Source organism: Chelmon rostratus, chromosome 10 (genome assembly GCF_017976325.1).
Source record: "Chelmon rostratus isolate fCheRos1 chromosome 10, fCheRos1.pri, whole genome shotgun sequence".
NCBI lineage: Eukaryota > Metazoa > Chordata > Actinopteri > Chaetodontiformes > Chaetodontidae > Chelmon > Chelmon rostratus.
This window is the reverse complement of record NC_055667.1, coordinates 20,511,972-20,527,398: the sequence shown is the minus strand read 5'-3', so window position 1 is coordinate 20,527,398 and position 15,427 is coordinate 20,511,972. Positions and strand designations below refer to the sequence as shown.

At 41.1% G+C, this 15,427-nt stretch overlaps 1 protein-coding gene across 3 annotated transcripts; it reads left to right on the top strand.

Moving 5' to 3' along the window:
- Nucleotides 1-3,122: 3,122 nt before the first annotated feature.
- LOC121612254 (voltage-dependent L-type calcium channel subunit beta-3-like) lies at nucleotides 3,123-15,385 on the top strand. Of its 3 annotated transcripts, XM_041945009.1 has the most exons (14): nucleotides 3,123-3,164; nucleotides 5,288-5,407; nucleotides 6,184-6,306; nucleotides 6,407-6,522; nucleotides 6,601-6,674; nucleotides 6,794-6,813; nucleotides 7,067-7,069; nucleotides 7,602-7,679; nucleotides 8,562-8,620; nucleotides 8,725-8,825; nucleotides 8,916-9,067; nucleotides 9,155-9,250; nucleotides 9,860-10,030; nucleotides 12,716-15,385. In XM_041945009.1, exons 1-14 carry the CDS (start codon nucleotides 3,123-3,125, stop codon nucleotides 13,082-13,084), a joined length of 1,524 nt encoding a protein of 507 aa, XP_041800943.1. In that variant the 3' UTR covers nucleotides 13,085-15,385. The 3 variants fall into 3 exon arrangements, with proteins under 3 accessions (XP_041800943.1, XP_041800942.1, XP_041800944.1); XM_041945008.1 differs by lacking the exon at nucleotides 3,123-3,164 and having other exon boundaries at nucleotides 5,205-5,407; XM_041945010.1 differs by lacking the exons at nucleotides 3,123-3,164; nucleotides 6,184-6,306 and having other exon boundaries at nucleotides 5,205-5,407.
- Nucleotides 15,386-15,427: the final 42 nt, after the last annotated feature.

The window sequence follows — 15,427 nt, the reverse complement described above, 5'->3', positions numbered from 1 at the left end:
ATTACGACTGCACAGTTAATCAAACACTTTTTGAAATTGGATATTTGGCTGCTGGATTTCCAAATCGCTGGAGCTTGCAGTTTTTTGTTTTGTTTTGCTTTTTGTATGAAGGGAAGGTGTTTTAGCCTCCTGAATAATATATTCTGCCGTTGTGCAGATTCTTCTTTCTGCAAATAAAGCCGGAGAAATTTGATTTAAGCCTTGCACCCCTTGCATTTAAGTTCACATTATTTTAAAGGAGCATGATGTGTTTTCCATTTATTACAAATCATGTATACTCAGCATTACAACCAACCGTTTTTAAGGTGTGTAGTAGGTTTTTTTTTTTCTGCTATCCAGATAGCAGTGTCAGTGGCCTGGTGTCATGGCTCTAGGGATGGAGGTCTGCTGGTCCGCCACTTTGGTCTAGACTGAAATATCTCACCAAATATTTGATGGATTGCCATGAAATTTTTGAGCAGACAATCCCTAGAGGATGAATTATAATAACTTTGGTGATTCTGCGATTTTTCATTCAGTTCTATCATCAGGTCAGACTTTCAATTTGTCCTTTATTCTGGTTTATGACCAAATACCTGCAAAAACTAATGATGTTCCCTTCAGCCTCAGCTGTGCTTTGTGTCTTTCACCACAACAAGCTAAACTAAGATCAAGAACATGATCAACATTATACATGAAAAGCATCACTGTCATTGTGAGCAATTTAGCATCCATAGCATGTATGCATTTAGCTCAAAGCACCAGTGAGCCTAAGGTCATCACTGTAAGCTTCAACAGAACTATTTGTAAATTTTCAAAATTCAGGCCCACTTCACGCAGCGATTGGCCAGCTGTGCAGAGGTGACAGAAGCAGGGTATAATCTTCTTTCCCTAGCTCTGTTTTTATTTTCATTTTACTTCTGTTTTTCAGCTGTACCACGCTCAGTTTGCTTATTGTAGTCTTAAAGATTACCTGAATATCATTTATTAACCCAGTTCCACTATAGATGATAAACATCTCTCTCCTTTATTCAATCATCAACATGCACCATTTTTATACCTATTTCTATTTGATGTTCAAACTGAAAAGTACATACCAGTGATTCTTGACATTTCAAATTTTTCTTAACCATGCAGCAAAAAATGTCTTTCTCCATGTTGATGCTTATTGGCGTGTTGGTATGTGGGTATTTATATAGTATCTGTGCTGCAGGGAGGGTGGCTGGGTTAGCAGCTCATACTAACATTGAACAGATGTATCATATGTGCATGGTGAGAGTTTTGTTCTTAGATCAAAAACAAACTCAAGTTTTTCCCTTCTTTCGAATGATCTAACTGCTGCTGGCACGACAAAGTAGAGGATTTAAAAACATGAATCTCCTTGTATTGCTGCATGGCTGTCAGAGGTTTCACAGTGAGATCAAACTAAGTGAATGACAACATGTCAACCTAGATCTGTGTATGGAAGAAAAAGGAAAAACAGTCAACATCAGCCCCTTTTGGTTAAGCAGGTCTAATGCTTTCTTTGAATAAGCAGTAAGTAATTTTTTTTTGGCTCTTTTGGAGGTACAGGGTTTACAAAACTGATGTAACTTTAAGCGGCTAATCAATATAGTTATATTAACAATGGATGACATTACTATGTGTAATGAGAAAGGAGTCACTCATACTGATGTGATGAACTCAAAGAGAGTTATTACCCAACTCTGCAGCTATTATGGAGTCTGTCAGCCTCTTTTAGCCTATAATTTTGGTTTTCCAATCAATGAACAATGAATGTAGGTTTAACAACATCAGAAAAAAAATAACAATTAAAAGATTAATTATTTGAGAATGGTACATTCCAGTCTTGGATTTAGAGTTTCATTGGTGGGGCATTGTTTACATTTTGATCAATGACTTTTGCTTAAAAGTTGCTCTTTTACTTACTCTGTCATGGCTAGTTATAGTTAGTCTATAATGTAAATGCAAAGCATGTCATTTCTGCTGCTCGGCGTCTGTCAATCAAAACAATAACAACAGTCGTGGTTTGAGGATGTCATGATGTAGCGTGGAATCATGGGAGTTGTTGACTTCATTGTTAAATAATCGCCATTGCCAGTAAAAATTAATAATAATGCTCCATCATGAGTGAGCAACACAAAGAACAGTAAACAATAAAGTGGCTAGCTACCTAGCTCGCCGACTTCCTTCCTCACTCTCTGACGAATCATCTGATGTTTCCTGTGTTTCTCTGGAAGTTATAGCGACTAGAGGAGGTAAAGGGGATATGACGCCACTGACAGGCGAGCAAATGAAATGCTCCCTTACCTCGAATAAAATTACAGGTTTCTCTGGGTTTGAACATTGTTGAATACAAATGGCACAATGTAAGTACACATTTCAACAATATGTTGCCTGTAGGTATAGTTGTTTTCATGCATTCTTTTAGACATTTTAACGCAGGCATGTTACATATTAAATCTTGAATAATAGAGCGTGTGGTGAAGGCATGTGTACGTGTCTTGCCAAAAGAGAATGCGACACATTTGTAAGTAAAATCATTCTAAGAATTAATGCAGAAATTCCCTGCTGTCCTGTCCCTAGACTGTAGGATGACTTGGCCCTCTTGAGGACTCGACTATCTGGCTGACACACTTCCTCGTTGGCCCCTCCCTGTGGAGTTGAGGCCATCAGTGTTGCAGTGTGTGAAGAATAATCACAGAAGCAGAATAGGAAGGAACGGAGTTAAATTTAGCCCACAGAGGAGGACATTAGCAATAAAAAAACAAGACATCCTCAGACCAGAAAGATAAAGATGTGCTCACATCGTTACACTCTGCATTGCAGCTTAGCTTCACCTGCACAATGATTTTCTGTTCAGTTACACACTTTTTTTTTCCTTTTTTTTTTTGGATGATTTGACAGGTAGCCAGGACTGAGAGCGTGCAACAGAGGTGCACAGCCCTATGTCCAAACATTAATAATGAATAGCAATCACAGCCCAGGCAGCGCTCTGTGTTCTAACATCATTAAACAGCTCTCTGACATAACGCCTTTCCCCTGCGCCCACAACCATATTTATTCCACTTTTATGTCTGTGTGTGTTTGAGTGCGTTCCTAGTGAAGACAGGGAAGCCGTTACAGTGAGAAAATTCAGATTCATGTCTTTATCAGGCTCTAGCGCCGTTCTCCTAATCAGCCAGGTATGCAACTCTCTCTGACCGTCTCTATGTCTCTGTGTCTCTGTCTCTCGTGGTCATGGTCGTTTTCCTTCCTCCCCCTCCTGCTGTGCTTCCCGTCTTTTCTTCTATCTGTGATGAGGATAGATATCTAGGTCTCACTCCACTCCTTCATGGCATTTTATTATGTTCTAATCTCATCTTCCCCTTGAGATAGCCTCGCTTTATCTTGTCGTATAAATCGTTTATACCTCTCTCGTCTCTCCAGCCATCCTTCAGTCACTCTCCGTCCTCGTAAACATCCTTCTCTTTTCAGCATATCTTGTCAAAGATATTCACCCCCCCCCTTCTGTCTCTCTTTCTATCTATCCCGTTCTTCCTCACCCTCCTTTCCTCTCTCTCGGTGCTGCTCTGGCGCTGGTGCAGTGTTGCCTTGCAGAGCTTGTGAGTGCTAGAAATCAGATCTAGTTATCTAACATAGACACATACACAAAAAAATAAAGGAGGAGAGGTGTTCGCTCGCCGTTTCTCTGGGACTTGAAGTGGTATTGTAGATACAGATTTATTTTGGATTATATGTATGCATTCTGAAGTGCAGAGAAAGCAAAGGTGGTGGTTATTTTTCATGTCTGGGCACTTTTTTTGTATTTTGAGCCTGAATTTCCTTTCGTTGTGCTGTTGCTAATTGGTCCTCCAGAGGATTCGTTTGTATATGTTGGCAAGATGGATGACCAGGACTAAGTCACGGCACTCTGGAGGAGAGGAAAACCAAAATGAAAACTGTATTATGTGCTGTTTTTTTAGTTTCTTTACATCTTGCTTTATTTGCAAGAACATGCTTGATCGTCTGAGTATATATGAATGTAAATATGAATACTGGAGTATTCTGAGAGAGGTTGTATCTGAGCGTTTTCTCATCTGTCTCATTCACCACTTCTTTTATTCTTGTTGTTTGTTGTTTGTCTCCTGTCTCACCTCTCTCTCTTGCCTGACTTGGATTTGTTTTGCTGCAGCGGTTTTCTTTACTGACAGATCCAGGACTGAGTTCCTTCAGAGGAGCCAAATAGATACCAAATATAGGAGAGCTCACACACAGTACCCAAACTGCATCTAGAGCACCACCTCATATTTCTCCTTTTCGTGTTTTTCTCTTTGGAAATCTCTTTGGCTGTTATTATTTTCATTATCAATCAACCTATTGATTATTTTCTTGATTAATTGATTGTTCATTGAAATGCCAGAAAATAGTGAAAAATACAAATAATAATTTTCCAAATTTTTCAAATGTCTTATTTTTTCCCTTCAATTGTCCAAAACCCAAAGATATTCAGGTTACCATTATATAAGACAAGCAGAAAAACTTCAAATTTCAGAAGCTGGAACCAGTTAAATTTTGCCATTTTTGCTTCAGAAAAGATTTAAAATCAATATAGTTGCTGATTAATTTTCTGTCGATCGACTGATCAATTGAACAAACATCGTTTCAGCTCCACAGCATATGCACATTTAAGACATTAAGGAAAATAATCACAGGTTTTGAATAAAATCCAGCAGCACCTACGAGGCGATTTTCACCATTTTACTTTGTGTCAAATGTCTCTTTGTTTGCTTATCTGTTGCTTTCAGCATAATGTGCCAGCCATCCCTGGGATATGTCCTTAAACCGCTTACAATGAAAAATGATAGCCAGCATATATTTTGCTAATGAGGAGATGTCCTTGGAGAATAAACAGGGGAATAAAGGATGTATATGTGCTGCACTGTGGGGGATGCTGGAATGGATTGGGGCCAAGCTGGAGAGAAGAGGAAGCAGTTGCCTCCTTTGTGCTATATTTGGTCTACCAGAAGATGGCTGGTGTGGGAGAGCAAAGCATTGTGTTGTGGATACACACAGGCTCACACATGAATGTGCTCATGAATACAGACACATATTTGCATGCACACCTGCACACAAAGACTGCGGAACAGAAAAGCAGATGAAAGCAGAAGTATAAACAGAAACAGTAGATCTACCTATCGAACCTCGTAGTAATATGCCTCGCTAATTGTAGCATGACTGGACGATCGGAATGTAAGTTATGAAATGATTCATTCCAATGGCACAACTAATATCTCTGCCATGTCCACCTCTGACTCTCTCTCGACAGGGGTCGGCTGATTCGTACACCAGTAGACCGTCGGATTCAGACCTGTCAGCAGAGGAGGACCGCGAGGCGTATCGGCGTGAAGCCGAGCGCCAGGCACAACTGCAGCTCGACAGAGCTAAGGTACCTCATGCAGTGATTTAAACGACTACTTACAGTTTTGTAAGTTAAAACATGTATAGGTGAAGTCATCAGTTCCTTCAAAAGCTGAAAGAAAACTTGTCTTCTCTGTTTAAGTCACAGCATCACTGATGCACGCTATATACAACAACAAATTTTTCATTTCATTTTTCATTTTTACTTTAATGGCATTTGTAAATATCTTCTCATTCTGAATTTGATGCAGCATCATGTTTCAAATGAGTTGGGACAGGAGCAACTAAACACTGGGAAGTTATTGAATGGAACATCCCACAGGCAAACAGGTTGATGTGATGGTAACAGGTGATAGTATCATGATTGGGTATGAAAGGAGCATCCTGGAAAGGCTCAGTCATTCACAAGCGAGGATGGAGCGAGGTTCACCACTTTGTGAACACATGATGTTTAAAGGAAGTTACTACATGGACTCAGGAACACTTTGTAAAACCATCGTAAACACACTTCATTTACAAATGACTGCATTCTATTTTTAATTACGTTTTCCACAGCGCCCCAACTCTTTTTAGAACTGGGGTGGTAAAAACGTTGAAAATGACAGTCAAAAACAATCAGTGTTAGATATGGATGGTTAAGAGATGTTAAGAGGTAGTCTTCAACCCCTTACTTCAAAAAGGTGCAATCTGTGATTTAGATGTAACAAGAAGGGTAACCCTCTGGTGCACATAGTCTTACGCTTTTTCATTACAGTTTCCATCAATGACAGGTGTTTTTCCTGTTTTCATTTATTGTTACAACAGTCCAAACCTGTAGCGTTTGCAGTAAAGACAAATGTGAGTTACTGTGGAGCTCTGGATGAGGACTGTCCCGTCCAAGGAGCTGCAGTCAATTTCGATGCCAAAGACTTCCTGCACATCAAAGAAGTGAGTGGTAATCTTTTGTTAATGATGACGAACCCCTCATTGACATTTAAACAAAGCAGATATATGGGACACACTTCTGCTGTCGTTCTGAACTTAACAGAAGTATAACAATGACTGGTGGATCGGGCGGCTAGTAAAAGAAGGAGCAGACATCACCTTCATCCCCAGCCCTCTACGACTGGAGGCAATGAGACTCAAACAGGAGCAAAAACAAAGGTCAGTTAACAGTATCAAGCTTCTCTGAGGACTCATTTCCACAACGTAAGTTTGGTAATTGTGTTGTTGTTGTTACAGGAAAACAGGGGGTAACTCCTCTAGTTTAGGCGACATGGTGACTGGGAGTTGGAGGACCACACCGCCATCTGCAGGTGAATGTAAGTACGACAAATCCTTTTCTCATTCGTGCTGGAACAGGAACCAACTTTGCCCTCCGTTGTCTTCTGTTGTATTTTTCTTTCATTGATTGTTATTTTCTTGCTTTTACAAGCCAAACAGAAGCAAAAACAGGTAGGTTTTGGCACTTTGTGATGACACAGCTTGTGCTCATAATATATATATTTGGACTTGTGGATCTGTAGGTCCTAAAAAGTCTTAAAAAGCTTCAGTTCTTAGATGCTTAAATATGTTGTTTTGCCTGCCGTAGACGGTAATATGAGTGATATAATGTATAAACAAGCTTGTGGGACATGCCTTTATTACTTTATCCATAAACTGCAAGTGAAACAGGTGTGACAGTGGATTGTGCATGTTTATGCAGGAGGCTGTTTAGTAGTAGTTTGTTAGTAGTGTTAGTGTTGTAAGTAGTAGTGTTATTATGTATTACTATTATTTATTACTATTACTGCTTGCCACCGTAGCAAGGAAGCTCATTGTCTCATAATGGGCAAGTAACAGCTTGAGTAAAAGTTTAATTAAATTAAAATATTTAATTGTTGTCAAATTGGTCGACCCACTCGTCTGTTTTCTTCCACAATCTGTGTCCAGGTCAAGTTCATTAACTAAATGCATGGCTAAAAACATTGTAATTGTAATTCAATTCATGTACTTCAGAAATAACTGTTGTGCAATTGTCCCTACTGGTTTTCCATCATTCTTTGACTTTTATGACTGTGATAAAGATATTTAAAGGTATTACATTTCATTATGTGCGCTATTAAAACGTCCTCAGTGAACTCTGCAGGCACCTGATTATGTTTTTTAGTTTTTTATAGCAAACAAACCACCATCATTTCTTACCCCCGCTCTCTCTCGCTGTTCTTTGTCCCTCTCCCCTCGTCGTCCCTTGTTTCTGGCAGGAACACGTCCCTCCCTACGACGTGGTGCCCTCTATGAGGCCGGTGGTCCTCGTGGGACCATCGCTGAAGGGCTATGAGGTCAGACTCTCCCCATTTCTCCTCCAGAGACTACCTCACTCTGTACTCTTTTCTTAGTCCAAACTGTCCCTGCGCTGCTGCTTTTGTTTCAATCTGAATCAGCTTTATAATTACGTTTAAACATACAAGGTTTCGAGTTGTTGTGAACAGTTAATTTCTTACGAATATGACAGCCGTGTGATTTCATCAGCTTCCTGTCCAAAATTTTGATCGCACAATTATTTATTATTATAAGAGGCTTGATTGTTGTAGATGCTTTTACACAATAACTTCATGGAATGCATAAAACTATTTGCAGCATGAAACATCGTTAGTCTAATGTATACAAGTTTGCAGCAGTGCTCGCCATTTAACATTTCTCAAATTATGGGCGCTAATCTAAGATAAGACAGATACTTTTCATATGAAGCCTGTTGAACACTTTGTCCATTAATCTCTAAATGTAACTTCTGAGAGCGTCGAGCCCTGGAGGAAACGCAAACAGAGCAGCAGTCTGAACATACTGTTTACTCTTTTCTCTCTTGTATACATTTATCACACTACGTTTATTTATTCATTATACTGATGCAGCCTAAAATGGAAATTTTATGATCACACTTCAGAGATTAAGACTAGAAATGTTTATTTAATCTTTATTTCACTCACTGAATTTACTCATTGCTCATGTTTTTTAAGTCCTCTTACTTAAGTAATTGCTTTCGTGACTCTCTCTTGTTCTCGTTTTTATAAAGTAATTCGTCCACCCCCCTCTGTGTACATGTACAGAGCCTGTTCAGATTGACCTTTGACACTAAATGATATCACGTACATTTCATGGTTCCTGAGTGCGATGATGTGCGCAAAGAAGCTGCTCTTAACAAGTCTGTTTCTTTTGTCTCCTAGGTGACGGATATGATGCAGAAAGCTCTTTTTGACTTCCTGAAACACAGATTCGAGGGAAGGTCAGTAAAATGGAGAGATTAGAGAATAATCTCTGCAGTGCATTAATCTGATCTAACGGTTTCACTGCATATTTCTCCCTCTCTACATTTGTGACTGTCGGCAGAATCTCAATCACCCGTGTAACTGCCGACCTGTCTTTAGCCAAGAGATCTGTCCTCAACAAAAGACCCATAATGGAGAGATCCAACACTCGCTCCAGTCTAGGTGACCGCGCTAATGTCAGCATGAGAGGAATCTTTTGGTACAAAGCGATGAGTTTAAACTTACAAAATCTACTGTGTCTCGCCTGTGCAGCGGAGGTCCAGAGTGAGATCGAGAGGATATTTGAGCTCGCCAAAACCCTGCAGCTGGTGATTCTGGATGCGGATACCATCAACCATCCCGCACAGCTAGCCAAAACCTCCCTCGCACCCATCATTGTCTATGTTAAAGTTTCCTCACCAAAGGTACAGTAGGTTACCTCAGTCACGAATGTCGGATTCTGGCTGCCTCATCTTCCTTGACCTTTAACTTTGTCTTCGCCTTTCTGTCAGGTGCTCCAGAGGCTGGTCAAATCCAGGGGGAAGTCTCAGAGCAAGCACCTGAATGTGCAGATGATGGCTGCAGACAAACTCTCTCAGTGCCCCCCTGTGAGTGGAGGAAGCGGGTCGACTTCTTTCTGCTGCTATAATGTTTGGTTGTTCCCAGTCAACCTGTATGATTTGAATACCTTATATAAACACGTCATATTTACAATGTGAAGAAGAAAAAGAAAGCAAAGTGTGGCTAACACTTTTAGCATGGATAAAAGCTATGCTAGCAACATGGCTCTTGGGACGCACTGTCAGTCGCAACCGTGCGTTGATGTTTTTAGTTGTTACTGAAATAACTCGACAGCTATTGGATGGATTGCCATGAAATTTGGCGCACACATTTATGGTAACTTTAGAACGAATTGTAATAACCCCAGCTGAACTTTTCATCCAGCGCCATCATCAGGTCAAGATTTTAATTTGTTCGATACTAATACAGTTTATGACCAAATACATGTAAAACTAACAGCATTCCCATCAGCCTTCAGTGCTGGTTAGCAAATGTTAACATGCCAACACACTAAACTAAGATGGTAAAAATGGAACTTCCTAAACATGAGCATGTTAGCATGGTACTGGAAATTCAACTTTGTCCCATTTGTATTTACAGTTTATCCTAAAAATATGTAAGTCATGACATTTTCTTTTCTTTTTGTGCACATGCAGGATATGTTTGATGTCATTTTGGATGAGAACCAGCTCGAAGATGCTTGTGAGCATTTGGCTGAATACCTGGAGGTCTACTGGCGTGCCACTCACCTCCCAGGCAACACCCCTCTTAACCCCTTATTGGAGCAGAGTCTGATGACCCCGCCTTCTGCCATCTCTAGCCTACAGGTGAGTTTGTCTTCATCTGTTTAAAAAGCAGGAGAGCATGAAAATACTGTTTTATTGCTCTTTTAAGACTCTTAAATCTGTGGTGCAGAACATTTGTCTCCCCCGTCTCGGGGATGTGCTAATGATGCCAGAGCTCCTCGTTGCTGAATTCAACTCTGTCGTTACGGTTGCTCCCCGCTTCAGTTCTGGCAAACCAATCATTGCTGGTTGTAAAACACATCACGGCTGGTGCACCGGCGTGGGAATGTCACACAGACACCAGATTTAACAGAGAGATTTACCTGGTGGTGACAGGCTTAATCAGCATTGTGTGAACTCTTTTGGCAAGGGCTTGAATGTAACAGAGGTTCATTTACATGTAAAAGTCCTGCACTGCAGCTTTAAGTAGGAATCCTGTTTTGAACATGTTGTACGTTGTCACTGTCTTTACCAGCTCTTCATCTCAGATTCTCACGCCTTTGTTTTTGTCTCCAGTTGTCTGTCCTCTCACTCATCCATGCTTAACATTTTTGCAGTTTTCTGAAACACAGGAATTAATTGAATGATCGCTTACAAAATGGGGTGAGTAGTAGGGTTTATATGTATACATATACTTATTTGCACTCTCAACCCCAACAATCCCCTCTTACACACATCCCGACACCTGAACGCAGCACAACGGCTGAGACAGTGAATGAACAGCATTTTATTCATTCAGATCTCACCACAGAAAAGACGACGTGTGTTTCTCCATTGCATCCTGCCTCCTCCCCTTTAGTTGATGGTCTCAGGTGAATCGCTGCTCCACAAGCTTTCTGGGAGAAGATTCACAAAGCAGCTGCAGTGTAACGTCATAGTTGAGAACGACATGTTTGAAAATCATGAAATGTTTGTCAAAATCTGATCATTGTTCTCTGTTTTCAATCGGTGTTGATCCTTGTCCAAGCATGCTTTGTGAATGGCGCCCCCGCTCATAGTGGCACACAATGCTGTCTTGAATGACAATGCTAATTGAAGGCACATGATCAATGCTTACATAATGTATCCACCTGATATAAATGCATAATTTACACAACAATAAGCGGAGGCCGTAACATCAGTACATTAACATTTTATGTCCGAGAGAAACCTCCTGACCATCCACTCAGCTGTTTCTCTGGCATTTTATATTGTTCAGTGTCTGTAGTATTAATCTGTATACACACACAAACAAAACACTGTAAACACTTCATGAAAAAGGACTTTGAAGAGACTTCACTAACACTGCAAACACTGCTGCATGCCAATTATTACCATCCTCAAACCCATTTACACTGTCAACATTGTGCAGTTCTGCCTTATTTCTGTTGCCTGCTTGCAGGTTTTGACCGTTGCTCCTTATTCTGACTGCAGGTTGTGTTTGAAAAAAACAGTCAAGATTTGCTAACAATTTCAGAAACTTTCTGAAATAACATTTTAAAAGCACATTTCTTTGAGCAGTGCACCTGCTGTCTGGACTCAGGTGATTTGGCCTCTTTGTTGCTCTGTTCGTCGTCTCTTGTGGCTGTAAATGTTACAAATAGAGACCAGACAACTCACAAATATTTTAATATGAACTACTTCTGCTGATATGAACCAAATGCCTTCCAGCTATACGTCATTTATGGCTTAAATGATCAGCTGACTGATTCCCAGAAAAATAATTTTGTTAATTGATTAACCGTTAAAGTGAGGCATTGTCAAGCTGTCCACTGCTTTGGTCCAGGATGAAATATGTCACCAGTCAACAGATTGACTCTGTCTTTTACTCTAGTGCCACCAGGATGTTCACATTTTTATTCTTTAGTGAAATGTCTCAGCAACTGAGTTAGATTGCTTTGAAGTGAGTCGTTTAGCTAACACCTGCATGTTAGCATTTAGCTCATTTGGATCAATGTATTTTAAATGGGTCAAATATTAGAATGTCAAGCTGCTCTGGTAGCTCACCTGGTGGAGGCTGTACTGTGTATCAAGGCGGAGTCCTTACTGTAGTGGCCCGGGCTCGACTCCAGTCCGGCCCCCTGCTGCATGTCATTCCCTCCCTCTCGCCCCCCAATCTTCACAGTCTGAAATGCCAAAAATACATACTGTGTATCAGAATAGCCCATCATTAACTACAACATGTATCTAATCCATTCTTCATTTGCATTGGACTCGTGGGATAGATGTTGTATTATAAAAAAAAATCAATGAAATTGTAATAATAGGAGTACCTGCACACTTGAATTTTATTAGCCATGTTTCAAAACATGGTTAGTAAAGTTAAAGGAAGCTCTGTTGCTGTGTCACAGCTGACAAATGCTGCTAATTGGCATCTTAAGTGCTATTTTCTTGCAGTATCCCTTCCTAAAGCGATCCCACAGTAAGAGATGGTAATCAGTTAACTGCTGAAGTCTCATAAGCTTCAGGTGACCCTTGAATCCCTGTTTCTTACATTTCAAACCCTTTTAGAAGGGATCTTATTGCGGCCAGTGTGGATAGGAGGAACATCAACCAATAACATTTTCAACGCTTCAAAGTCCTTCTTAATTTAGCGTTTGCATTATTTTGTCTACGCTCTGTGTTTGCTGAAGATACTTTGAGATGTCGTCCTGCTTCCAGAGCTTTCTTTGACTCTTTGCTCCAATCCTCCAGAACCAGAACAAGAACCAGCCGCAGCCTCGTGAGGCGGTGGGCTTGGGGGGCGAGGAGGAGGAGGAGGCAGGAGAGGAGGCGCACTCCCCCTTGGAGCAGGACAGTCTCATGCCGTCTGACGAGGCCAGCGACTCCCTGTCCCGCGGCCGGAGGGGGAGCCCGTGCCACAGGGGGGGTGAGGAGGACGAAGAGGAGGAGGAAGAGGAGGAGGAGGAGGAAGAGGAGGAGGATGAGTATGCCTCCCCCTGCCATGCTCGCACATACAGGGACATGTACCCCCCTCACCGTGGGCACACAGGCAGTGCCCACAGTGCCAACGGGCACGAGTCACAGGACAGGCTGCTCCAACGCGAAGCTCAGCAGGGTCACAACCAGAGGAACAACCGCCAGCGCAGCCGCCCCTGGCCCCGAGACACCTACTGAGGAGGTTCCCCCCGGCCTCCGGATCAGATCACCCCGAGCCCTCCGACCGCCGTACGTTCCCACACAAACCATCAGAGATGAAAAAAAGTTGCCCCAAAATCGGCTCAATCAGAAACAAACAGAAACAGATGCCCAGTTTATGAAGCGGTCAACCGTAGGTCTATTTTTAAAATATTTCCAGTCGCACTCTTCCAGACTCCCAGTTTATCTAAGCCGAGGGGATTTAATGACCTCCAGATTCAGATAAAAGTCAACAGGGCTACTCACCTCTGCAATGGAAAGGTTTCAGGCTACCAGCTGTACGCAAACTCAAACTTTAGCTGCTTTGCCTAAGGTTTCTCTATTGTAGGATGTCTCATATACTGGCCTTAAAATTCCTAAGACTTTTAAACTATCTTTACTATTGCATGTATGAGTATAATTATTTTAAGACTATTTGCACATTAACGTCAGAACAGGAACTGAATGATCTTTACGGATAAACTAATGTAGGAATGTCTACTGTTGAATCCATTTATGGGAAATAGTAATGCATTTGATTACAATGTATATACTGAATGGGCACCTGGTTTTGTTTCATTGCTACTATATTTGTTTGATTTCGTTTATATGGACTTGTTTGTTGTTTCAGAGAAATGTTGCCATCCATGTGTTCAGTCAGTTTGTACTCTGAAGACGGTGAATGGCGAGAGGGAGACACACGCTCAGTTAATCAGACTGAGTCTCTGAACGGTCACGATGAGAGTTAGCAGTACAAAGCTGCAGTACAGCGCCAGTGTCACCTACAGTACAGTACAGTACGTTCTGGGCATCGCTTGTCTTTGCTGTTGCACAATCACTCTCTTAACACCTCTAAAAATCTAAAAACGGGCACAGAGAATGTAGACACAACTGAGAAAGGGAATGTTATCTTTTAAAGGGTGAATTATTTGCCAAACTGCTTGTTTACATCGACTCATTCACATATATCAAGCACATGCTGCACAGCTGCAGCTCCTCTTCAAATCCAGGCTTCAGAGAATGTAAGCTTGCATGCCTTTTGCACCTCCAAGCACCACCCGGTGTCTCCGACCCAACCGATCGCCCTGTAATTCGATTGTAGCACGTTATTGATTGTAGCATCCACAGTTTCTACACTTATCTCACCCCTTGTACGTCTTTGGCAGACATTGTTTGTGTGCTGCAGTTTTACAGTTGATTAGGTTTTTAACCAAGGCAGATCCTCAGGTGTAAAGTCCTACACACTCATCGCGCTCCACTCCATGTAACGAATGTGTCGTGCTCCTGAAAGACTCGTAGCACCCGTGACACGATGCCATTCTGTTCCTGCGCCATTACTAGTCCATGAGCCGATGAAGAGTTCGGACGTGATGCTGACGAGCAGCGACCTGCTTCTGTTCACACACAGTGTCGATACTGTTAACAGCTGGCTTTAGGAGTTACTGGTTTACTGCTTCCATGTCTCACAGGTATCTCTCTCTATCTAGTGTTCTGTATATTTTGAAGAGAAAAAAAATCAGCATGATTGAAAAAAAAGAAAAGAAAAAAAATCTATGCAAGTGTTGCATGAAAATCTGATTGTTTCTTTTTACAGTTAAGTATTTTAGTAATGCATTGATTCTGATTCTCCTCGTCGTCTTGTAGTGATAGTCTTGTCTTTGGGGCTACTCACTCCTCACACCACTAACAACACGATTACTAAAAATCAGAATGCATCACTTTATTTATACACAAATCTTATTATTGGGGACATTTTTTTCCACAGTATTGGCTGGACACTGGTTGACGCACTTTTACGAGTCACTCACTAAAAATTGTCCCAGTCCCAGATCAGGCCTACGATTTTTTTTAATCTGTGATGAAAAGGAATGAGTGAATTATTAAAGCCCTGCATGTCTTGGTTCACCAATTAGCTATTTTCATTATATTTTGGCAGAGTATGTTTTTCAAAGCGGACCAATTTAGCAACTGATAAAGCAGTTGAGGTTTTTCAATTTATGAAGCACAATTTTTACAAGGGTTATAATTTAGTTTCCTCTGTCTTATTCTGTATGCAATACTAAGCCTAACATTGAAAAACTTTAAACGCCTTAGACCATCTGGACTTCCTCTTTTGTGTGAGTAGAAAAAAAAAATTGCACTACTTTTTTTTGGGATGGTTGCTTTGTAATGCAATAACTGCACTAAATATAACCGTGTATCCACCAGACTACCACAGCGTGCTAGCGTGACCCAACACGCCTCTTCCCTCTATTTATCAAAAGAGACAGCAAATGTGTAAAAAGTGAGACATTTCCTGCCTGATGCTGTATAGAATGCTTTCTATTTGAAAATAGATTTACA